The 26,589-nt window shown below is 38.5% G+C and overlaps 2 protein-coding genes and 1 long non-coding RNA gene across 3 annotated transcripts; 1 reads left to right on the plus strand and 2 right to left on the minus strand.

The window, feature by feature from the left end:
- Positions 1 to 2,568: 2,568 nt before the first annotated feature.
- On the minus strand, positions 2,569 to 9,988 carry LOC124868109 (OCIA domain-containing protein 1). The gene is made up of 8 exons (XM_047364935.1): positions 9,801 to 9,988; positions 5,942 to 6,029; positions 5,776 to 5,829; positions 5,639 to 5,686; positions 5,336 to 5,465; positions 5,066 to 5,238; positions 2,884 to 3,048; positions 2,569 to 2,758 (listed from the first exon to the last, which is right to left on the minus strand). The coding sequence occupies exons 1-8, from the start codon at positions 9,852 to 9,854 to the stop codon at positions 2,721 to 2,723; spliced, it is 750 nt and encodes a 249-aa protein (XP_047220891.1). The 5' UTR covers positions 9,855 to 9,988; the 3' UTR covers positions 2,569 to 2,720.
- A 3,349-nt stretch (positions 9,989 to 13,337) lies between these two features.
- LOC124868651 lies at positions 13,338 to 22,901 on the minus strand. The gene is made up of 3 exons (XR_007038355.1): positions 22,849 to 22,901; positions 19,855 to 19,944; positions 13,338 to 13,389 (listed from the first exon to the last, which is right to left on the minus strand). It is a non-coding gene; the product is annotated as an uncharacterized LOC124868651 (long non-coding RNA).
- LOC124868650 (sodium-dependent phosphate transport protein 2B-like) lies at positions 14,848 to 23,410 on the plus strand. Its single transcript, XM_047366132.1, has 13 exons — positions 14,848 to 15,145; positions 15,973 to 16,036; positions 16,161 to 16,271; positions 17,173 to 17,301; positions 17,524 to 17,667; positions 17,797 to 17,908; positions 19,122 to 19,314; positions 19,651 to 19,746; positions 19,848 to 19,968; positions 21,173 to 21,340; positions 21,447 to 21,563; positions 21,675 to 21,799; positions 22,686 to 23,410. The coding sequence occupies exons 1-13, from the start codon at positions 15,122 to 15,124 to the stop codon at positions 23,250 to 23,252; spliced, it is 1,971 nt and encodes a 656-aa protein (XP_047222088.1). The 5' UTR covers positions 14,848 to 15,121; the 3' UTR covers positions 23,253 to 23,410.
- Positions 23,411 to 26,589: the final 3,179 nt, after the last annotated feature.

Raw genomic sequence — 26,589 nt, forward strand, 5'->3', positions numbered from 1 at the left:
TGTCAAAATGTTGCTAGGGTTAAAAAATCCTTTAAGATGTGAGAGAAAGCGCCTGGACCTGGACCTTTCTTTGGTTGTATGGAGCATTGAATGACACAACAGAAAACTTAAGAAGTCATTTTTATTGAGGCAACGCTGTTTTAAAAGTACAGTTGGCAAGCAGATAGTCGGACGTTGTCCAAAGTCTGTCCTTGAGGGCCGGTGTCAGTTCACGACACCGGCCCTCAAGGACCCACTTTGGACACCCTATAAAGAACATAACTGCAAAATGTTCTAATCATGTGCAATAAGCACTTGAAACTTCTCTCAAATTTAGAGTTTATTTTGTATTTTTGCTCTATGTGTGAAAATCAACATTACAACTTTATTAATCAATAGGCATAAAAATGCCTTGTCATTTAAAAAAAAAGCAGCAACATGTACGTTTTTTTATATAAATACAGCAAATATGAGATTTTCACTCAGGTATCCTTGCTGTACTTGCCACGAAACATTTTGGATGTATTGGTTTATACATTGATTGATATAAGGCGCTTACACATTTCCATTTTGGTCACACAAATATCAGCTGATCAAACAGATGTTAATATTAACAATGATAACATGATTAAATAAAGTTTGTTTCTAAAAGGGACAAAACTAACCTGGTGTAAAACTGGTTGTGCCACCCTGGCAGAAAGAGCTGCCATCTAGCGTTTGTGAAAACATCCATTTTTTGTCCACTCTTCTTTGCAGAATTTGTTGGAGTGTTTTAGAGCATGAATGACCTGTTTAGGGTCTTGCCTCAGCACCTTCATCAGATTTGAATCCAGTCTTTAAAAAGAAAATGTTTTGTTGTGGTTTTTGCCATTTAGAGGTGGACTTGCTGGTGAGTTTTGGATCCTTTTCCTCTCTGAACTTGAACTTACATGACGTGATGACTGGACATTCTTCAGGATTTTCTGGTAGAGAGAGGAATTCATAGTTCTATCAATTGGTGTCCAGGTCCTGAAACAGCAAAAGAGCTCCAGACCATCACACTACCACCTTCATGTTGACTATCAGTATGGTGTTCCTGAAATGCAGGGTTGGTTTATGCCAGATGGAAAGGGAAACAAACCATTTCTGGTCTGTCAGTCCAAAAGTCTTGGGTATCATCAATATGCTTGTCAATATGGTTTGTATTTTTTAATCAGTGGTGCTTTTGGCCTTGGATCTCTTACTTGAATGCCATTTTTGGTCCTGCCTCTTACTTATTGTTAAATGAGCAACACAGAATTTAACTGAGGCAAACTGAGCCTGCAGTCCTTTAGATGTTGTTCTGGGTTCTTTGGTGAACGTTTGGAGTGATTTTAATAAGCACCGCCTCCTGGGAAGGTTCGCCACTGTTCCAAGTTTTTCTCTATTTGCGAATAATTCCTCTCACTGTAGTGAACTGGAGTCCCAAAGCCTTAGAAAGCTATTCATAAGCCTTTCCACTGATAATTGACAGCTAATACTGAATTTCTTCAGATGGCAGCAAGATGTCTTGGTTTTTCACATCTTTTAGCTTACTTCATGTTGTCAGAAGGGTTCTATTTAAGTGACATCTTATCATATTGTGGTTAGTCAAAGTTAATGATTTAACAAGCAGGGGAATTGTATTTTCACATAGGACCAGGTTATTTGGAAACTGCACTTTTTATTACTATTATTTTTTATTTTTCTCCAGATATAAAAATATTTTGATCAGAAACATCAAGGTGTGACAAAAAGCCAAAATCAAAAGAAATTTGTAAGGATGCAAGTACTTTTCAGCAGTACTATATGCAACTTTAAGTCATACACTTTCACCTCTGGTAAAATACTGTTGGAATTCAGCATTGCATGCGAGTCGACTTTCCGCTGCTTAAATCTTATCTTCAGTTGTAGGGATTGCTTCAATGCTTTCTAAATCAAACAGACATTACACTCTTTTGATTATAAGATGCTAAAAAATAAAACCTATGTTCTACCTGCCTTCTAACTTCTTGTGACAAGTTTCGGCCTTTTACTGTACCATGCAAACAATTCTTCCCCCTAAAACCGTGTCCCTTGGTCTTTATGATCCTGTTTGTTCACTAATGTTCTCTAACAAACCTCTGAGACCTTCACACAACGGCTGGATTTATCAGATTAAAATGTACCGATTTGACTATAAATCCGGTGACATCTGAAGGGGAATGGTTGCACTGGAATTTATTTAAGGGGTATCAGAGTCGAGAGGGCTCAAAATAGTTTTATTGGTAGAAAATGATGAAAAACTTTTAAATAAATTGTTCAGGATAAAAATTTAAAAAGGTTCAAATGGTATAAAATGTTTGAAATGTACTGTAGCTGTAACTTTTACTTTGTTTCAATAAATAAATAAATGTTTTTTTTTCCTTGGAATCAAAATGAAGAGTTATTTTCTTCTGGATTGACTCCCTGTTGTGAAATGAAGCAAAACCACTTTGTGAAGTCAAAAGGATTATTTATCCTTTTTATGTCTTACTCATCTAAAGTTGCATTTACTTTAGAGAATCTGATATCATTTTACGAAATTCACAAAACCAGATCAAACGCATCAAGTCTGTGTCAAAGTCATCAACCAGTTTGGTTTTATTCACACTTGCAATGTCACATTTATCACAAACCCAATCAAAAACACAGGAAACCAGAAAGGACTGGGCGCCCTATGTCCCACTGTCATCAGTGGTGTCATGATCCATCCAAAGAAAGACTCATTCTTCCCAGGTGTCTCCATAGATGTTCTTCTTCACTGAAACATAAGTAACATCGAAAATAAGGTCGAGTCTTTTCCACCCAAACAATGAACATCTACCTCTTTGCTTTTCACTCGTCTACTATATCTTGTGCTACAACGTTTCGACAACAGCCGCTCACCCTGTGTGTTGCCTCTCTCAGTGTCCTTCTCTGTCGGCGCTTTGAGCATCCTGTCAGCCTTCTGAATGAGCGTCACCTCGTAGTTCTCCCTGTTTTTGAGCCTCAGGTCCTCATAGAGGATGGGTTTCTTTCGAGGCTCCTCGTCTTCATCCATATACGACTGTACTGAGGGGAACAGAGAAAGATTAGGAGAATAAAACAAAAACACAGTTATCCATAAAGTAGAATTATTCTTTGGAAAAACATGCCACATAAAAAAAAACACAATGAGAAATAATCAGATCAATATTTAAAACAAAATAAACACAAGGCAATTATATGTGGGTTGGGCTTCTGTAGACAAATCACCTTTAATCAGTAGGCAACATCAATTAAATTTGATTGCATTGTATTATAACTTGGATGAAACTGGGCTTTATATAACTGACTTTAATTGGTCTCTCTGACTTTACTGATTCTAAATTTATACATAACTAGAAATTAATTGGAACCGTTTGTCCTCCAAAGTACCTTGAGATGACATTAATTCTGAATTAGCACTATTTAAACAACCTGAATTGAATTATATCTGATTGACAACTAATTGTGTCTGCTGGTTGGTGTGAATTGTCTGCTGGTTACTAGTATCAGGGTATAACAGGGTATTAAAAAGCTAAGGTTCACAAAAACCAACAAGCTGGCTGAAAGACTATTCTCTCAGTTTAAAGAATGATAAATTTGACTGTTTAGAAATATCTCCACTCACTAAAAACATTGACAGCTATGAACTACAAGAGCACCACCTAGTAGTGAGCAAGAATATCATATAGTTGTCTTTTGTAGTAAAATCTCCCCATGTTAAAGCATAGCTCTGAAGGAAAAAAACACAACAGCCATAAACAACAACTCCTCTATGGGGGATGTAGTTTAGAAAAGAAAATTTCTAAACCGATTCCAATTAGTTTCCACCAGTTTTGCAAACATGTGTGAAACAAAATTGACATTTAAGAAACATTCTTAGGACTTGAAGTAAACCATATCTCAAAGGGGGTTTGTGTAACTCAGAACAATTTCAAATTAAAAACCAAACAACACGTAAAGTTCACCCCTGATAATAATATAATAATAATCCATAATAAGTATGTAACAGTAGGAATTTTTTTTTAATTATATGCACACACACAGCTATCAGTTTAACTTCAGCAGAGAAGTTTTCTGTATTAAATAATATCTGTCAGGGATTCATTTACAACCAGCAGCCTGAACACACAATGCACCCAGCCTCCATGCCGTTTATTATTGGTGAGGATACAATATACTGCTTTTAATTAGCTTTATGCCATTTGAAGTTCAAGCACTTTTCGCCCGTTTAAGGCTTTAATGTTGTGAAGGTTAGCCTCAATGATGCTACAAACGGAGAGATAAACCCTCTGGTAAATACTGTATTTAGGCTGTCTTGCTAAGTGTAATCAGACACTCAAACGCAATTCCCAAAAATCTGATGAGCTGATATATATCTCTGCTCTACTTTCTCTGCCTTCTGCGATGATACATTTGATGGGTGATAAAAAAAAAAAAAAAAACACTTTTTTTTTTTTTAAAGTGCAGTCAATAAATATTGTTTTTTTTAATCGTAATTTTATTTTTATAACTATATATATAACTATACTGATACTCTACTACTACTACCATGGTAATCATTAAAACCAGCAACCATTTAATCTCATATGAAATGTATATTTTGAAGTAGAAAGAAAATAAAAATAAAATTAAACTGGTGCATCTGAGCAAGAGCATAGAACTATAATGCATAGACAGTGTCTTAAAAGCAAGTCTACAATCTCTCTGCTGCAGCAGATCATATCCATATTCATATTCATGTTCTAATATGCTCATATGACCCATCCCTAGTGCTCTTCTTCAGGAAATGCTGTTTTAAATCTGCAGCTGTGAGCAGCATATCCGCTTAGCATTCAACTGTAAGCTCTACCCAAGCTTGTTATACTCTAGAAAGAGCTGAACTGCAAAGAAAGAAACATTTAGTGGCTGTTCTTTATTTTTAATAAAGTCTATGTATTAAAATCAAAATAATAAATGTTACAATGTTAGAAAGGTTGTAAATAGAGCAAGTACTCTTGTACTTTATAAACTAGATTCCAGTAAAGTACACTTTCTGTGTACTTCAGGTACTTCTGATATGTACCTGGAGCACTGAAGTCATCTGCTCGACCCATTTGCACAGGGGGATCAGGGCTGAATTCATATCCATGATCTCTGGTCTGGCTGGATGCTGCGCCTGGTGCATCTGCAGGTTGGAACATGGTGTCAAACGATTGGCTGTTTGGGTCGCTGAGCTCTGACTGAGCACCACCGGAGCTGTGAGACGAAGAAAACAAACAAGTGGCTACTGAGGCTGTCGCTGGCAGCTCGAGAGAATGCAGTCACAGCCTCTCTGCATGCGCGTCCTACTCACTAATGCTGAGGCATCCCTGCTTTCTGTCTCAGGATTTCTCCCAGAGGGGAGTTCTCCAGCTTCTTGAACTTTTCCTGGCATGTTTTCATGTATGACAGTTTTCCTGCCAGGTAGCCACAGAAGCCAGCGACTGGAAGATGAAACATACACAGACGTTAGTCTACGTAGAAACGAAAAAAAAAATGTTATTTTAGGGAGAATGCTGAATAGACATACTTTCAACAGTTAGAATCAAAGTTTTGCCTCAATAATTTCAGGCAACATGTGAGGGTAATTCCTCAAACTTAAGAGCAGATAACTTACAGGCCACTTTAGGTAGAGACCCAAACCTTGGAGATGGAGACAGAGCCCCTACAAATATTAACAGACCCGCATCAGGTTTAGGTTTGACAGACATCACAGTAACAAAAAGGTTGATTTTACTATGAGATGTGAAGTACCTCTGGCAACTAGGGCTTGAGTGATCGCCATGCTGACCACAGAGAAGGGCACCGCTGTGAGGAAAGGAAATTATTATCGTAAAAACGTTCATTGGGTCAAAAAGCTGCTTTCATCTTTAAGAGGCTAAAGACCTCGAAAAAATTTAAATTTCTTAATTAAACTTACATCTATAAAAGAAGCTCTCATGGTTGCACTCTCTCAACACTCTCTTCTCCTCCTCTGTGGGGATGTAGTCTACACCCAGAGGCACCTGCTGATTGTCGCAAGAAAGTTAAATTAGAGGCAAGGAATTGATATTCAACATTTTCAATATCTCATAGAGCACTGTTCAATTCAGCATCGCAAGGTGGAAAGAGATTAGCAAAACAGCAAGTCTATCAAAAAATGGCCGACTGGCTGGGCAAAGACTCACAGTTCAGGTGGGAGAATATTAGTCATACTGCAACTCTGGCAGAAAGGAAAGCCATATGAAGTCCCGTCTGCATTTTGCCAGAAGCCGTGTATGGAACACAGCAAACATGATCAGCCTGATCTTGAGAAGGTTTGCATGTACAAAAATAGGTGCAAACTGAATTGTGTGCACAAAGCTGCACCCAAACCAGGCGCAAACAGAACAGCGTGTTTAAAATAGGCGAAACAGCGGGAGCAAGCAAACTTTTTTTTTTTTTATGTGTCCTGTCCGGCAGAGTAACACTCAGAATTGTTGTACGAGTGCCAAGAAGAACCCCAACAGATTTACTTTCAGAAGTGGAGCATTGTGGCTAACGCTATAATGCTTCACTTGATATATCTGTATCTATATATATATAGATATATATATATAGATATCTATAGATAGATATCTATAGTTTATCTATCAATCGACCGATCGATAGATAGATAGATCGGGATTGTTTCAATTGCAATGGACTCAGACGGAAACAAAAAGGAAAAAAAAGAGCAGGGGAGAGTCCCAGGGAAACCACCTAGCAGCCCCCGGGAGCTGCAGCAACAAGCCCACAGGCCCCGCTGGCAGCCATCTACACTGGAGCAGATCCACCCATGGACCCAGAGACCCAAGACCTCGGGGCACATCAACCCCCAAGCAGAGGCCCGACAGAGCCAGGGGGCCCAGGCCCCGGCAAGCAGCCACCAGGAGTGAGCCGGCACACACCAAAGCACCCAGCCCTGGACACCGAGAACAACAAGTACACCAGCGAGCAGAAACACCACCCACCGGAAGGGAGTGTGGTGGAGAGGAAATAGGGCCCACATTTTCAAATGTTTTTTAAAAGTGCATAAAATTATTTTTTCTTGGCTTTGAACTTCGTCTTTTACGGCCACTCAGCTCTCCCAAGCTGTCCGTGATGACAGCCAGTAGCACACGTAAAATTCTCATTTAAACAGGGTGGTCTGCACCAGTTTTGCACCTGTTATCCATTAAGCATGCAATATTTGTAGATCGTCTGCTCAGTTAGTGCACATGCAATTTTTTTGGCAAAAGCCATTTAGCGCTGCTTATTTAGAATTTTTGAAGATCAGAACTTGAAGTGACACCAGAAGTCACTTAAAACAACTATCAACACTGCAAAACATGGTGGTGGCAGCATCATGCTGTGGGAAAATTTTGATTTTTGTTTTGTCCCCAAGCAAGGACTTGGATTCTAGTCTGTGTTGATGCAAAGATGGATGGAACTATATATAAAGAAATCCTGACATATATCCATTTATCAGAACAGACAAGTCAAAGTCAAGACATTCATTCAACAGAGAATCATTGGCAAGAGTTTAAAAAAAGGCTGTTTACAGACACTCTCCATCCAATCTGTCAGAAACCAAGATATTTTGCAAAGAACAGATATAAACTGACATGCCCCCACAATTTACAGTTGTTTTTGAGGTTTAAAGTTGTTCTACAAATTATTCAGGCATTGTGGATGCAACTGCAGGTCACATTTCCAGATTGCATTCCAAGACAATGTTGAAAACCATTTTATTTGCATTGTATCATTATATGCAGCTTTATGTCTCTCCATCTTATAAAATCCCATTAAGCTAAATTGAAGTGAAGTGAGGAATGACAAAATGTGAAAAATTTCAAACCGTATAGAAATACATTTTTATGGATGTTTTTGTCCACAGCAATGGTGAGAAAAATATATACCGTATTTTCCGCATTATAAGGCGCACCGGATTATAAGGCGCACCTTCAATGAATGGCCTATTTTAGAACTGTTTTCATATCTAGGGCGCACCGGATTATAAGGCGCATAGAATAGAAGCTACTGCAGTCAAACGTTTGACTGGGGTTGCTTTATGCATCCACTAGATGGAGCTGTGCTAAAGAGAATGTCAACAAAACAGTCAGATAAGTCAGTCAGTCAAACTTTATTAATACACTACAAACCAGCGTTCTGATAACTCCATTCACTCTCATGGTAAGGTCTCCTCTACATAGAATTCTATTGAATAGAGCCAACCACACGTTAGGAATGCATTGGAGTCTATGAAGTTGAAGTTGAAATCAAACGTTAGTTAAAACGTGAAAGGGAACTTTTCCCTGATTCCGTAAACACGTAAAAGAAACAGTTTGATGCACTAAATCAAACGTTAGTACATTCACAATATAGTAGCGTTAACTGTTGAATTCTCTCGCTGCTGCTCTATTCCCATGTTCGACTGCGTAGCTGACAGCCTTGAGTTTGAACTCAGCATCGTAAGCGTGTCTCTTGAAAGGTGCAATTTTGGGGTCGTTATACACACACAAGTGGTGTTGGACTAGGAGTAAGCACAGTACAGGTGTTTACCGCTATTACTTCGGCGACGCCCCTGACTACGGTAGCCGTAATGCTGCAAGCGGTGCGGCTTTGTAGTTTACCAGTCGTACTGAAACATTTTGACAGAGCGCCGTTTACAACCAGTATGGATCAACCAATTAACCAATTGATCCATATATAAGGCGCTCCGGATTACAAGGCGCACTGTCATTTTTTGAGAAAAGTCATGGTTTTTAAGTGCGCCTTATAGTGCAGAAAATACGGTACTTGTTTTTTTTTTTAATGAAAGCAACAGAAAATGCCTCAAAGTGGTGGTCCAGCTGCACAGGCTGCCACAAAGAGGAGTGTAGCTAATCGTCATTAGACTGAACTAAATCCTGTACAACATTCAACTCATTTGAAAAGAGTTCATTCCCTGTTGGTTTTTATCCGGCTACAACCAGATTTTAAGGATGTGTATAGTATTGTTATCCATGTTAAACGTCAGGCGTTGTTCTTCCTACGTACATTTTATTTATTTACATATCACTGGAACAAAAACCTACTTGATTCTTATAATCAATTAGACACATTAGGACATGGTGCCTTTAATAAACACTTCCATGCTTGTGTTTATGACATGGAGGAGGGACATGGTAAGGACTTTAAAATAAACACAAAGCAAACTCTGTTACCCAGTGACTGATCTGACCTTTTCTTAAAGGAGATTCTACAACATTGATTACAATGTTCCATATTAATTGATCAGAAAAAAAACAATCCCTTCTTTTGACCAGATTTAAAATGACATTAAGGGTTTTATTCTGAAATAGACTTTATTGACAAAGTTGTATGCAGGTCTCTGTGACACTTAAACTCGTCTGACACTTTATGAAAATACCATCAAATTTAATTTGATCCAATTAGAACCAATCCAAATTTCAGGAAACGTTTTCAGGATTTATCATTTCGTAAAAGCATGAAAGTTTGACCTCAAGTGTTAATGGGTTTATTGAACAGGTAGCCTTGCATGGTTAATTAGGTTTCATTCATGAAATAGATTTATTCTTATCAGAACATTTTACATAAGGCAAACCCCTAAAAATTAGGTAATCTAAGATTAATTGAACCCGTTTGGTTTTTTCGTTAACCTGCTCCAGATATTAACAGCAGACTGCTGCCGCCTAGACTGATGAGATTAAAAAACAAGCGTGGGGGGGCTGTTCGTGTTCAAAGTCAACACCAGCTAAAGGTAGCTAACATGCTAACTGCTAAAAATGTTTGTTTACCTGCGCTGTGTTGCGCTGCCGCTCCTCCATAAACCCTGGCGGACTAGAAGACATGTTGACGGCACGGCCAGCACTTATTGGCCCTTCAAAGCATGTATTTTAACAACGTGGAAACCGCACTGCAGCCAGACGTATTTAATGTTTGGTACAATGTCATTGCGCCTGTAACAGTCATTTAACCCGGAAGTAGAAACAAAAGTTGGCTTTATCTAACTGCTTCAGCTGAGAAAAGAGTTACTATTACTTCTTGATAATAGACATCCATTAAGATAATTATATGAAATAAAAATAAAAGAAAATTTTAACTGTATCCAACCAAACTAGTTTCCCTTTGTCTCTTATTTTGAAAGTTCAATATAAATCTCTGTCTCGGCTGGTTTTAGATTGAATGTAAATTATTGTGAATCAAACAAAAAGGTTTGCAATGAATTCACTTTTTATTTTTGTTAGAAGCTGAATGAAACTGAAACAGAGTTTATGACTGATGAAAAACCATTTTGCTGAAGCAAATAATGGCACATTTTGAGGTATTTAGGAAAGAACTTAATCTGAAATTTTGCTGACAGATGTTTTTCTTAAACTCAGAGATGTTTACTTTGGGCCAGATAAATGTGCTTCTTTTGTCCTCTACATAAATAACCTTTTTAAACGTTACATTCTCATCAAAGTGTTCCACTCCTGAGGCTCCATTGTCTTTATTCTTATATTTCAAAAAAGAAAAATGGTATAAAGTTGATTTTCCTAAATCTTAGTCAAACACATTTATTTTATTATGCCAAGAGCTTTCAAAACATTTTATTATAATTGTTCCTTCTTTTATGAATCTTTTCAGCCCTTCATTCCACTTCTGGAGAAATTTGCCAAAAATAATAAATTAAACATTTTACAACACCTGTCCAGGGTATACCCTGCCTCTTGCCCATAGACTGCTGGAGATAAACACCAGCTTCCCCGCGACCCACTATGGAATAAGCGGTAGAAAATGACTGACTGACTGACATTTGACAACAGTCTTTTGTTCGGCACTAAGAAAGTGAGACATTATTGCAGTTCTTACTATTAAACACTTTGAAAGGATAGGGTGTTAAGTTGTGGTCTTTAAAATATAGCGTAGAGCCTCATCCTGGACCTTATTAGTACTAATATTACAGTTATTAATAACTGTATACATATGGTATGTAGGGTCTCACCTTCACTAAAACTGTATCCTTGTTTAATTAGTTTAGTTTATATAATAATACATGTGTAATTCAGAAAAATACAATAGTTAACTAATTAATGGTCCACCTGTAATTAACTGTGATTTATTTCTTAATTATACTGCATCTTTAAACCTAGAGCTGTACGTTTAGAATCTGCACAGAAGATATGAAAGAGAAGAGGGAGGCTTACTTTTGCTCTTTCTACTACATCTTTCTGGCACCAGGAGATATTGTTTCCCTGTTAATGAGCAACACTTTTTCCTGTCTACATGTAGAACTAGACAATAAGACTGGCTGCAGCAATGAGATCAATGTGTTGATCTGAAGGACCTTTGAATGCGTTCAGATACGTTTGGATTTAATGCTTTTATTTTGACTGAAGTAAAGGACCAGATATTTAAACATTATGATGCAAATCCAGCTAGAAGCTCACAGAGAAGGTTGCTGCTGTTTTCTATCACAGACAGATTTACCTTCACCTGTAGCTCAGGTGAAAGTCCCTCATCATGACCCTGAAGATGCTCATTAGAGTGAACCTCCACCTCATGTCTTGCTGGGTGAATCAGTGATTAGCTGTAACTCATAATTAGCCCATTCTGAGTCAGCATTCAGGTTTTACTCCATCTTCATCTGGGTTATACCGCTCTACTTCCACCTTTTCCTGAACACACACCCACCAGGCTCCCTCTCTCCGTTTGGCTCCATGGTTGCTCTGAAATGATCCCTGTTCGAGGCCCTCAGTGTAACCTTCCGGGTAATGAAGGAGGTAGGTCGACCTGGAGTGAACTGCTGTTCTGGACTTCTTCAGAATGGAGTCCGTCTCTGGCTCTGCACGTAGTTGCGCATTCATGGTGCTGCGAGTGCGCAAATAAATATTTTTTGTCTTCTCCTTTTAACTCATTGTCAGGTTAGTTGGAGCGGGAGGTGATTATATGGAACACAATTAAAAAAATCTGATTGTTTTCAAATAAAAATGTGAAGTCCAATACCATTTTGTGGATGTATCTTTTTAATACTTCTAAATTTCTTCTATCAAGAAGTCCGGGGCTGTTCAGAAAACATCCGGGGCTTCCGCCCTTGAAGCCCAGGTCTAACTATGCGCCTGGCCTAAACTCACTACTTTGCAAAGCATTTCTTGTTTTGGCACTAGTGGCCTTTACTGAGTAGGAATTTGACAGACAGGGAGAGAGAAGGGAAGACATGCAGCAAACAGCCCAGGACCAGGTATCAAACCCTCGACAACCACATTGAGGACTATAGCCTCTGCATGTGGTGTGCCTGCTCTAACAACCGAGCCACCCAGCATCCCTCTCCAAATCATCTCTAAAAGATTTTTGCTTAGTGGCAGGGTGACTTACCCTGATGAAATAGGCCACAGCCATCAGGGAAACCAGTTTTCATGAAAGGACATACAAATCTTCAACGTTTAGGTAGGAGGTACGTGCAAGTAACATCCACGTGGATAGTGGTTAGGACCCTAGATTTCTCAGCTTAAGTTTGTCTAAATCATCTCATCACGAGGCCAACTTGCCCTCTTCCCATAGTGTATCCAGATGCCATGTGTTCCCAATTATTGGCACTCATTACAGTGGACAAGGTTCAGCATGGGCACTTCTACTGATCTGAAGCTATGCAGCTCCATGTGTAACTAACCGCTATGTACTGTGTATTCTGACACTGTCGATTAAGAACAAGCAATAACTTCTTCAGCAATTTATACTACAGTAGCTCCTCTGTTAGATTCCGACCACTTCCGACTGGAAACAGCCCAGAGGAACTGCAGTTTTGGAGATGGCCTGTCTAGGCCCAGGCTCGTTGGATGGCCTGTACGGGTATCACAATTTTGCCCTTGTCAATGTTGGTAAGATCCTTAGACTTGCCGTTTTTTCTGCTTCTTACACATCAGCTTTGATGACAAAATGTTTACTTACAGCCTGATATGTCCCAACCACTAGCAGGTGCCTTCTTACAAAGATAATCATTCATTCACTTCAGTGGTCACCGTGTTATGCCTGATTGGTGTTTATAACACTACTGTGTTTAACTACTTTCCCACCAATATCTACAACAGCCATAACAAAGTGTTTTGTGAATGCTTTCCTACAGGGGGCTGTAATAGCAGTGCTTGGACCCTAGATGATGCAATTCTGCTTGCAAAGTGACATGGATGGCCACAAATGAGCCGTTCTCTGTACATACTTGCATTAAAAAAACACTGTCATATTTCAGGATTTCCAATAGAGATGGAAAAACCAACTATGTCAATGTAACCTAATTATAGAAGTCAATTTTTACTTGATTTATTCCGTGTGAGGTGATATCTGTGTTACATACCATCCTTTTTGTCCAGCCCAGCTGTGTTCCTCAGACAGGGCCATCAGAACACTCTGTTAAAATGAAGCACAGAGAGGTTCTAGGATTATCTGCACTGACACTAGTCTCACTGGGTCACTGAGGGGTATATGACTGCTGTAATTCCTGGATCATTTAAGGTTTTTATGTTGGTTTTTTTTCTGTGAAAACTGTATTTTTCCATTAGGAAATCAGCCGTTCACTGAACCTGTGTATGACATATGAATCAGTTTAAGCATTGTGGAGACAAAGGAACAGCAGACAGATCAGGGTGAAAGTCTAAAGCAGGCTGGGTTATAAAACTTAGTAAACTGAAAATCCCGCAGAATTCTGTTCGATCTTTCGTCTGAAAATGGACACAACTGCAAACCTACCAAGACATGGCTGACCACCTAAACTGACAGGCTAGGCAAGGAGAGCAGTAATCAGAGAACCAACCAAGAGATTAATAGTAACTCTGAATGAGTAGCAGACACAGCAAACATGTGGAAGGTTTTCTTTTCAGATGAGACCACAACTGAACATTTTGGCCCACATGTGAAACTCTTTGTGTGGCAGAACAATAACACTGGAAATCACCCTTAACACACTGTCTGCTTAGTGAAACATGGCAGTGGCAGCATTATGCTGTGGAGATGTTTTTCTTCAATAGACATACAGACAAACTGGTCAGAGTTGATGTGAAGATGGATGGAACTATGTACAGACCAATCCTGGAAAAAAACCTGTTAGTGCAGAAAAGCTGAGACTGGAGCGGAGGTTCACTTTCCATAGACATTCAGTCTGAGGCACAATGGAAAAGTTTAGATCACATCATACACACATGTTCAGAATGGCCCATTCAAAGCCCAGTCTTATAACCAGTTGAGAATGTGTGTCTCGACAGACACTCTCCATTCAATCTGACTGAGCTTGAGCTACTTTACCAAAAAACAACTATGGAAATATTGTTTTCAGGAGGTGTTGTGGCACTTAAAAAGTAACAGACATGGATTCAAATCTGTCACCCACCACTGTCACAACCGCCATGGAAAATCTAGTACATTAGTTTGACCTAAACAGATTTTTGAAGTGCCATCAACTGATTTGCAGATTGACTGATGTTCTGAAGGATTGACCAATGGGTAACTACAGTAAAAAAATCTATAGATTTTACTCCAAAAATAGAACACCAACATGTTCACAAACTCAAGCCTTTTTGATTGAGGGCACATCCTGTACCCCTCCCTCAACCCAACCATCCACACAAGGTCCTAGATAAACCTTTGGGAGCCAGCTTCCCTATCCATCCTCTCCTGCGGTTAATTCAACAGTAGACTAGATGGAGTTACTGTCGTTCTAATGCTGTGCGTGAAAGACAGAACAGGATATGACAGAGGTTGGAAAAAAAGAGGATTTTCTCAGCAAAAGTCTGGAAATTTAATGGATGGTCACTTTTTCACACAGAACAAACAAAGAATTAGTCAAAGATTCAGGGAGGAAAATCTGTAAAGCATTTTGGGTGAGCTGACATTTATCAGCAGCAGGTGTTGTGCAGGGAGACAGGATCAGCTCCAGGCTTATCATTGGGACAATGTGAGCAGTGGATTGTGACAGAGGGGTTACAAACAGTTCTAGGAGAGGTTAACCAAAGTTTGAAAGGTGTGTCTGGCTTATCTAAATGTTCCAGGAGAGATGTAAGTGGAATCATCAAACCCTCTGATACCTCCCAATCTTTCCATCTCATATGTGAAGAGGCAGCCCAGGTGACCACTGCACCACTGAAGCATGGACTCTCTACAGGTGCCACAGGTAAGCAGAGAGACTTTATATCTTCCATTATAAGAACAGGGCTCAAGAAACGAAGCACGCAACATCTAAGTAATAACAAGAAAATATAACATGTTTTTCTGTGTTTGGAATTTCAAAAAGATACATTAAGTTTTTAGAAATTAAGCTTTTGTAAATGGAATCACAAATACACGTTGCATATTTGATGATTAATGTCACTAATGTTGTCTGGACAGTGAATTTAACTTTGGCGTTATTGCCAGTGGACCACTGACAATCAGCACATTTGCAACATTTATTTAATACGTAATATATGCTTCCAAATGCTTACAGAAGCTTAACAGTGATAAATTAATTTATGAGCCAACTCACAAGAGATAGAAGAGCTTTGTTATCAAAGAGTGAACTAAAAAAGACTATTTTCATTCAGTTATTCTTTTGTACATGGATTCAGTGTTCTTTAGTTTCTATTGCTGGGTTAATGGAATTTTACTGCAACCACAGCATGTGACTGTGAGATCAATACCCTGGCAAGTGATCAGCTGGGTGGTTGGGTGTCATTTTTATTTGGGGGGGTGAAATGAATGGTTGTTAGTACATCATCGTCATACTTTGATTAGATGATATGGTTACATTTGTCAGGAAAAACACAAGCACCATCTGCAACATGTAGTAAAATATATGTGTGTATATTTTCACGCATTTGATCTGTCTGTAAAAATGCAGAGTTTTAAGTGAATAGAGATAAAAACCTTTTTCAAACGTTTCCCAGAGTTAAGATACAGCAAACAGCAATCTGGTATATAAAACAAAATGTACATATGATATTTACATTCTTTCTTTTTTAGTCAACTTCCTCACAGAACAACCGTAAAGAAGGCCAAGATGAAAATTGTGAAGAGAAAATTAAAGGTTGTTCTTTCTTTAATTTATTTATATTTTACCCTTTTGGCAGCCATCTGTATAAACACATAAAAACCGTGAATTTTAATGTTGGAAATGACATTCATTTAGTCTGGACTCTTACATTTTGCAGATGTCAAGGCAAACCCTGCACACTCCACACTGGCCTTGGTGGAGCAGGACTCAGAGGACGTAGACCCCTGGGACCTTCCTGAGCTGAAAGACACTGGGGTCCCATGGTCAGGTAGGGATTTTATGTATGTGTATATATTTTCAGGTTTCCAAGCTTAATACCATTGTCCCTGTGTTCATTTGCGAACTGTAATCTGGCTTTTTATTGTACTTTTGGAGTAATGGCTTCTGCCTCTCTGAGTGTCTGAGCGGCGTCTCTCAGCCCATGTCAGTAAATAATCATTTCACTTTTCAATACTGAGACTCTCTTCACAGCTTCACCCAGCATCTTCGCAAGGCCTTTAGCTTTTGTTCTGGTGATATTACATAGATATAGCACCAAAACAATATGCCATATCTAGGATCCAGAAGCCATCTCCTTCCTGAGCCGTATGATTGCTAGACAAAACCATGGTGTTTAAACAGCTAGTACCTAATTAGTACCTAGTTTCAGCTCCCTTATATACTAACACACATGAAAGAATCTATTTCTATATCTATGTATGTTAACCAGTTCCATACAGAGTCATTGACTATCAGCTTAAATATCCCAAGAACTTAAGAAAGGAGTTTTCTAATGGTTTCCTGGGTTCCCTCAGATACGTAAAGTATTGACCTGGGAAGGAAGTCAAACCGCAGCGAAGACAATAAAATTAAGATACGAAGACACAAACACTTAGAGAGCATTAAATTGAGCTTTGGCCTAATTCTTGTATGAAGCATAGACATAATAAAATATATGATCATGGTAATAATAGGAGAATCTGCTGAGTGTGAGTCTAAATATTGCTGACATGATACCACGGTTAAGATAAAAGCAGCATCAAGGTTGTTCATCTGATCACCGCTTCTATTGCCACTTTTCTGCAACCATTATAAATGAAATAAAATAACCTAACACCATAAAAATGAGTATTGTTTTTTTCATTTGTGCCACTTTTGCATGATTTTGTTTATATATTTATTTGTTTCAGCTCTTGATACCAAGGGTAAAGTGCTGAAAGTGCTGGTGTCAGTGCTGAAGTTTATCATTCTGCTGGGCCTCCTTTACATGTTCATCTGTTCCCTCGACATCCTCAGTTCAGCCTTTCAGCTCGCTGGAGGTAAACGCATTTCGAACTGATAACTTGAAAGAAAGAGGGCCAGAATTCCTTATTTTTTAAATCTTGATTGAGCTTATCTAAATAGTACTGTAGGAATTTTAATTCTAATTTCCGATCAGGATTTTCTCCAAAATAATTACCACAGAGCTGTATTCACTCCGATGAGTGCAGTTATTCTGACGTAAAATAAGTGTTAGATGGTCCTTTGTTCATCTTGTCCAGGCAGAGCAGCAGGCGACATCTTTCAGGACAACTCCATTTTGTCTAACCCACTGGCTGGTTTGGTCATCGGGATTCTTGTCACTCTGCTCGTTCAAAGCTCATCCACCTCCTCTTCAATAGTTGTCAGCATGGTTTCCTCAGGGAGTGAGTTTGAACCTCCATACACAACACTAGCACACATCTAAGAGATTAAAAGAGCGCACATGCATAAATGATCATACAGTTTTCATTTATGGAGAAGTGATACTGATGTGGATCCGTGTTCTCTGACAGTACTAACAGTCCGGGTGGCTGTTCCCATTATCATGGGCACCAACATTGGTACCTCTGTCACCAACACACTGGTCGCCATGACGCAGGCTGGTGAACGCAGCACCTTTCGCAGGTAAAAACTTTGTTTGGAAGATGTTTACAGAATAGTTAAAGTTTCTATTGCGGTCAACGGTAGGTCCATCAACAAATTGGACCTTGTAGATTTAGAATAGGATGTCATCAAAGTTCATGTACATGTAAAAGTAGACAGACAAATACTTTTGGCAATATAGTGAATGTGATTTTTACACATGAATATATTTTGATCTAAACTACTCTATTGCAGCTCTGGCTGCTGAATCAAAACATTCCCACAGAATGGTGCTGCCACCACCATGTTTTACCATGGGAGTGGTGCATTCAGTTAAAATTTAGAGTTAGGTTTCAGTCATACACTGTGTTTTGCATGTAGAGCAAAAAGTAAAATTTTGATCTCATCTGATAAGAGCGCCTTCTTCCACATGTTTGCAGGGTCCCTTACATGGCTTATGGCAATATATAAATGAGACTTCTTATGTCACAGTTAATATTTGTCATGCCACCTGAGCTGTGGATCTCTGCAACTCATCCAGTTATCACGGGCCTCTTGGCTACTTTTTGGTTAGGGCTCTCTTTGCAGTTTGCTCTTGGCAGTTTAGGCTGACAGATATGTCTTGGTAGGTTGACAGTTGTATCAAACTCTTTCCGTTTTCATGCGATGATGTGAAGAGTTATATCCTAACCCTGCTTCAAACTTCTCCACAACGTTTCCCTGATCTGTCTGCTTTGTTCCTTGGTCTTCAGGATGTGTTTATTCACTAATGTTCTCGAACAAACTTTTAAGGTCTTCACAGAACACCTGTATTTCTACTGAAATCAAATTGCACACAGTGGGACTCTATTGACTAATGTGATGATTCCTCAAGACAGTTGCACTGGATTTTATTTAGGGGTGCCAAAGTAAAGGACACTGAAAAAAATATGTGGGGTAAAAACTGTCAAAACTTTTTTATCTATTTCACGAAGATGCACTTAAAGTCTTTGGTAGTAATGTGACAAACTGCGTAAAAGTTCAAGGTGAATGAATCAGTTGAAGAACAAACTAACTATATACAGAAAACTTTGAACCTCAGCCTAATTAAAAGCCTTATTATGACCAAATATAATAAAATAAAATACAACTGACACAAATGTGTATACTGAACTATTACAGTAACTTCAAAAGGTTTTGCTTGAAAATTTTAACGATAACGGTTCTATTAGAAAGACCAGATATCTTTAACATTTTTTCCTCTTCATGCACCTAGGGCTTTTGCAGGGGCTACCGTGCACGACTTCTTTAACTGGCTCTCCGTGCTGGTGCTGTTGCCTCTGGAAGTGGCCAGTGGTTATTTGTACGTGGTGACCGAGCTCATCATCGAGTCTTTTAATATCCAGAGTGGAGAGGCGCCGGACCTTTTGAACGTCATCACTGATGTCCTCACTGAGGCCATCATACAGGTGAGATTCCGTAAACGTTATATTAAATGTGTATATGCTTAAGATGTTTTTTTCCTTGTGTAGACTGTTAGAAATTAAGTGTTAGAAAAACAATTTAAATCTATGAATGGCACAAAAAATGGCTTTTGGATGCTTCCTCTGCTATGCATTGTTTATATTCGTTTATGATCCTTGAAACGTTGCATCTTTCTTTCAAACATATCATATTGAGAAACTTCAAGGGAGATACACCTGTGATGTTGTTATCTAGATGTTCTCATCTTTATCTGGATGATAAGAAGCCATTGTATAATGCTCTTGCTTTGAACTGTTTTTTTTTTGTCTCGTATAACTCAGCTGGATGAGTCTGTCATTGGTGGAATTGCTACTGGAGACCCAGAGACCAGAAACAAAAGCATGATCAAGAAATGGTGCCAAACCTACACCAATGCAGTAAGACGTGCAGTGAGCTGAGACACATTTGCTATAAATAACTGGCAGTGGGAGACATTAAGATCAAAAACTGAATCACTGTCAAACTGCATGTGTTTTAGACCTTACAGAATGTCACAGTTCCTGGTCCAGACAACTGCACCTCTCCGACTCTCTGCTGGGTTGATGGCAACTATACTTTCACTCTAAAGAATGTGTCTGAAACATACAACATTCAGAAATGTAAGACATATGGGCTAAGAAATTGTTCTTCTATTACATTCATTTGGAAAAACTGAAACTATGTGTAACGCAATTTAAGGAATCATACAATTCACAGTGGTGTCATACTGTGGTCAATGATCTAAGGGGGCATTGTTTTTGCCTTGCCTGGTTACTCATTGACCTCAAACCTTTTTACATTTTGTCACTTTATAGCCACACTAATGATCTCTAATAAAACTCAGAGGCCTTCACCGAGCGGCTGCGTTTCTACTGAGACTACATTACATATTGGTCTAGTTGGTAATTAGCTAACCTTTGAATGTACTTGTTTGCACAGGATTTTAATTAGGATTTTTAAGTAGGGTTATCAGAGAAAATAAGGCTGAGTACATACATGTACAAAACTTTTGATTTTTATTAATAAAAAAAACTGAAAACCACTTTTGTTTTCATTTTACAATTATGAATTCCAGTAAAAAAACAAAAAAAAATAACCTTTGTTAGGCATTGTGCAAAACTTTAAAACTATCCCCAGTAGGGTAATGGTACACATATTCATACCGTAAATATTGGGCACAGCCCCTTCTGTACAATCCATTGTTCTCTCATATGAACACATGCAGAATGTTTATGTGCAGAAATAAGTGTGCAATGCAACGTTCTGTAGGGCAACTTTAAAAAGTGAAACCAAAACAAAACAGATGGGACTCCCAGCTGGTGAATGGTATGGCAGTTCTTATGAGCGTACTGAATCCCTAGAATCAGTTCATTAAAAATATTCGTTCACATGATTTGTTCACTGAATTGTTCAGTTCTTGCAGTTCATTCGTTCAGTGTGCAAGTAAGTGATGCAGGGCCACTTCCAGCACAGTACATATTGTGTGCAGTAGGCTCGGGAATCTTGCGTCACAGAGAACTGCTGCTGAGGAGTGGCTGACCTCTAACATTTACAAGGCTCTGTAACAGAGAGATGCCACGTTCAACGTCCCTTAAATACTTTTTCATTCTCAGTCTGATGTGAAGTTTAAATTACCGCTCGTAAATGTCTAAATGCATTCAACTGCTGCCATGTGATTGGCTGATTCACTATTTGTGTTAACAAGCAATTGAATTGGCGTACCTAGTAGATGTTGTATATATCATCACCATATATACACATCATTCTGAATGCAGATGCCCTCATCCCCATGTTGATCCCATGTTTCTGTGTGTCTTTCTGCAGGTCATCACCTCTTTGTGGACGTGAACCTGTCTGATCTGGCTGTGGGTCTCATCCTGCTGGCTCTCTCTCTGCTAGTTCTGTGTTCCTGCCTGATCTGCATTGTTAAGTTGCTTAACTCCATGCTGAAGGGACAAGTGGCTTTAGTTATCAAGAAAATCCTCAACACCGGTGAGCAGTTTCACACTCTGGATATCCAGTCAGCTGAATAACATGAATGGGTTGGCAAAACACTAAAACATTGTGTGCATGCATGTGTATGCGTGTGTTTGCACAGATTTCCCGTTTCCATTTGGCTGGGTCACAGGTTACATCGCCATTTTAGTCGGAGCTGGAATGACTTTCATTGTGCAGAGCAGTTCGGTGTTCACATCAGCCATTACGCCACTTGTTGGTGAGATCAATCAATGTATAAAATAAAGCAGACACAAGAAGTACTCTTGAACGATTTTTCCGTTTATGTGAAAATATCTGCATGGTTTAATTGATCATTTTGGTGAAATAGGTATTGGTGTCATCAGCTTAGAGAGGGCATATCCACTGTCTATGGGCGCAAACATTGGCACCACCACCACAGCCATTCTGGCAGCCATGGCTAGTCCTGGAGACAGACTGGCTAAAGCTCTACAGGTCAGTGAACCACCCACAAGGGGACTGGTAATGATTACTATCTGGGATTGCTTCTGAAATAGTTTTATTAGAATTTTCTTTAAATCTGTGTGGTGTAACGTTGAAGACAATTGTTTGGTCTTTATCTAGATATATAGTTATTTAAAGAAAATGTAGCTAAATGTAGCTGAAACCATTTTATAATATTCCACAATAAATGAGCAAAGATTAAAAAAATCTAAATAAATTAAAACTAGGAATCCAGAAACATTTAAGTTGAATGAAGATTTTATAATGGGGAATGTTGATTCTGTATACTACTAAAACCAATAATAACAGGCATGTCATATTCGCCTCTCACACATCAGAACTACTGCTTCAATTTTCAATGGTTGTAGAAAACTTTCTCAGCATTTCTCAGCAATAACAGCTAACCTAAAAAAGTTGCATGTCCTTGCAAAGATAATAAAACAAAAGAAAAAAAAATGTAAGCAAACCAAATTTCTGTGAGAACATTATTAATAGCTTCAAACTTCACTTTTTATCAATCTTTCTTTTTCATATTTCTTTGATGATTGTTGGATTTGTTCCAGTAGGGGAAAGTAGGACAAAAAGTCCTTGAATACTATCATGAAAATTGATTAAGGAAATATAAAATCTGTTTTAATAATAATGTTTTGTTTTGCTCTACAAAGTTTTAAAGTTTGTTGTGTGGATGTGTAAAGTAGTGATCATTGGATGTAGGGACTAGTTCCATCTAGCACTTATACCTTTAAATGTACATTTTTTTACTGTGGAAGTACTTAAGATAATTGCTTATTCAAAAATACAATACAATACAATAGCTACTTTTTAAATCATAAGTAAAATAAACGTAATCAATAAAATGTTTCAATCATTTTTCTAGATTGCCCTTGTGCACTTCCTGTTCAACATCTCTGGAATCATTTTGTGGTATCCAATCCCCTTCACTCGCTTCCCCATACGCATGGCTAAGAGTCTGGGGAACATCACCGCCAACTACCGCTGGTTTGCTGCAGTATACATCATCGTCTGCTTTCTTCTCTTACCACTCTTTGTATTCAGCCTGTCGCTGGCCGGTTGGGGGGTCCTTGCAGGTGTGTGTATACCTTTAGTTGTCATGTTGATCATCGTCATGGTGATCAATGTGCTGCAGAAAAGGAAACCTGGATGTCTGCCTACAAGACTGCGATCCTGGGACTTCCTCCCTCTCTGGGCCCACTCCCTGGATCCCTGGGATAAACTGGTTGTAGCGTTCACAGCCAAATGCTGCTGCTGCTGCAAATGCTGCCAAATTTCAAATGACAATCAGGAACATAAAGAACAAGAATCTGTGGAACAGAGCATAAAAATAAACAAAGAAGTGTACGATAACCCAGCTATGATTGTAGAAAATGAAGTAGAAAATGTAAAAGAGATAGAACTAAATATTTTAAATAGAGCACAGCTTTGAGATTTCATATTTATTATATGTGTGTGACTGTGTGTGATTGACAGAGGAATAGTGCTTATAGCACATGAACTAACATGAATCAAAATATTTATATGATAACTTAAATTGACATTTTTCTGTAACATGTGAAAGAAAAATGATATACACTGTGAAGTGATGATGGCTGTGGTTCATTGAAGTGTTCTTTGATTAATTAGGAATCTACATTTGTCTTGAAATGATGTATCCCACGTCTGTCAGCATCAGTGGCGGATGCTGGTCTTTCAAGGAGGGGAAGCTCAATTTCAAGATCGCTGATTCGCTGATTCGCAATCAATCAAAAAGGGATTCAGCCTCAGACAGATCATCCAATCATCATGCAGAAGCTGAGCATCCGGCCAGCCGAGGCCAGCCCACTGCCCCATAGACCCCCAGAGACGCTGAGCGTCCGATGGGCGGGACAAAGCCCAGCAATTTTACTTCGCTACTGAACTCACTGTTTAAAGCACTGTGAAACTAGGGGAATGAGTGAGAGGAAAGCCTCGTCGTTACCAGTGATAAGAAGCTGATTCTGAACAAAGCTGAGCGCGTTGTAGCGTACATTTAGTCAATGACATGTACACACAACAGTATATATTTGATCACTTATTTTTTGACATTTTAGGGGAAGCTGAGCTTCCCTTGCAGTCTTAGAACAATCGCCACTGGTCAGCATCCTGCTCTGTTTGTAACTTTCACCTTACTGATTTCACTTTCTAGTTGATATTTTTGAAGTTTGGTAGTATGAAGGAGTGATGAGAAGTCAATCAGACAATCTCAGTTTGGAGGATATGAAAGGTTTTTTCGGGGCTAGTGGGTAGTCAGAGAGGGGTCAGTTCCAAAGAGGATTTTTAAAGTTTTTAAAATGATGTTATATCAACTTATGCACATCTGTCACATTTACTTTAGCTGATTCTTTACTTGATGTTTGCAATATATTATCAATGAGGTTCCTTGTGAAACAGGTTGTAGATAAACAAAAATAACAACCTAATGGAAAAGTAAGGTAGATAAAAAATTTCTAACATGATTTTTTTAATACTTTAATATTAGATACTTATTTTGACTAGGTACTAGAAGTATGCTTGTTTTTCAGTAGGTGTTTCACATAAAACACCTTTTTAAGAAAAATCCAAAGTTACTTACAAAGAAAGTTTTGTCTGAACATAATTAGCTTGAATTGTATTGAGTTGTTGCAAGTCATATCAAAACAAATAATAAACTTACTGTTGAATGTTTGGCTAGCATAAAACATGTCTAACATTTGAGCAGTTTGCTAGGCTGCTAGGCTAGCCGTTTGAGTCAGATATTTCTTTAGTATCACGGTTAAGCTATGAGTGTGTTTGGTGACAGATTGTAGAAACATCATTGTAACTTTCATAGACAAGTTAACTCCATATTGGAGCTATATATTATGTCTGTCTCTGGTTGGGGTGAAATATTTTCGCTGTCCAGAAAAAAGGATAGGAGAGACTGCAGCTTTCTGAACGCCATTTGTGAGTAAGTGTAATACTAATAAAGTATAATCTTGTATTTCACACAATGGGCTGTATGGTGGTGCTGTTGGTAGTATTGTAGCCTTGCAACAAGAAGGTCCTAGGTTTGAATCCTGCCTGGGTTCTTTCTGCATCCATGGGTTCTCTTCGGGTACTCAGGCTTCCTCCTACAGTTCGCAACATCCTAAGTTAATTGATCACTCTGAATTGCTCTCAGGTGTGAGTGTGTGTTTGTGTGGTTGTTTCTCCTGTGTTACCCTGTGGTGGACTGGTGACCTGTCCAAGTTGTACCCTGCCTCTCACCCTAGGACAACTGGACATAGGCACCAGCTACCCAACAGCCTTACACGGACAAGCAAGTACAGACAATGGATGGATGGTATTTCACAACATTTTCAGTGCTTTGATCTTTCACTTAACTTAGCTTTAACTTGATCAATGAATAGTCGAAGCAAAATTTAGTATCCACAAATGAATCCTAAATTGCGCTGAATGATATGGAGGACAAAAGAATCCTGATGTGAACATTCCTAACAGAAACAATAATGACTGAAGATTTTAGGTGCACCCATGAAACACTGCTGGGGCTTTAGCTGTTGTATATGGCCGAAAGATGCAACAACCAAACTTGCTTGTAAGATAATTACCATAATTAAAAGACATTCTTGTAAGAATGTTGTTATATATTTGTTATATAAGAGCAAATATTTAGATATAGCTGAAACCAGATCTCTGCTTATGGTTCTTGTTAACCAACTAGCTAGGGTTAGCACTGTGGCACAGCTAGCTGCTATGGGAAGTTCAAAACTCCTGTGAGCCCTTGCCTTCAATGTTTTAGGTAAATGTGTGTAAATGCAGGAATATTCATCTTTCAATCACAGACTTTTACCATACAGTGTACCTCGGGTAAATATGACCTGTTAGTGTAAAACGATGGCAAAGTTTCAAATACCTAAAACAATGGAGAAATATTAATGGCAGAATGGGCGTTTTTAGGGTCTCCAATAACTGGGGGCTTTAGCCCAAACCCAAAATATTTAAATTTCCATAAGACAATTTCTAAGTAATTTAAAGTTAAAATAACATAGGACATATTGTACCAGTTCTCTGTCTCGGCTGGGTTTGGACTGAATATAAATTATTGTGAATCAAACAAAAAAGGTTTACAGTAATTTTACTTGGTTTTCATTTTTGTTAGAAGCTGAATGAAGGATAAGGAGAAACAGAGTTTAGGTCTGATGAAAAACCATTTTGCTGAAGCAGATAATGACACATTTTGAGGTATTTAGAAAAAAAAACTTAATCTGAAAATTTGATGACAAAGCTTTTTCTTAAACTCAGAGATGTTTACTATGGGCCAGATGTGCTTCTTTTGTCATCTACAAAAATTCCCTTTTTAAAAATGACATTCTCACCAAAGTGATCTACTCCTAAGGCTCCATTGTCATTATTCTTATATTTCAAGAAAGGAAACTGGTATAAAGTTGATTTTCTGAAATCTTAGTCAAATTGTAAAATCCTGAACACATTTATTCATTTTAATTATGCCAAGAGTTTTCGAAACATTTTATTAATATTGTTCCTTCTTTTATGAACCTGGTCTGTTTTACTGCCATATTTTCAGCCCTTCATTCCACCTCTGAAGAAATTTGGCTTGCCAAAAATAATAAATGAAACATTTCACAACACAGTCTGCAGTTCTCCACTGAGCTTGTGAGACATTAATGCAGTTCTTACTATTAAACACTTTGAGAGGAAAGGGTGTTAAGTTGTGGTGTTTAAAATATAGCATAGAGCCTCAACCTGGACCTTATCAGTACTAA

The sequence above is a fragment of the Girardinichthys multiradiatus genome, chromosome 5 (genome assembly GCF_021462225.1).
Source record: "Girardinichthys multiradiatus isolate DD_20200921_A chromosome 5, DD_fGirMul_XY1, whole genome shotgun sequence".
NCBI classification, from domain to species: domain Eukaryota; kingdom Metazoa; phylum Chordata; class Actinopteri; order Cyprinodontiformes; family Goodeidae; genus Girardinichthys; species Girardinichthys multiradiatus.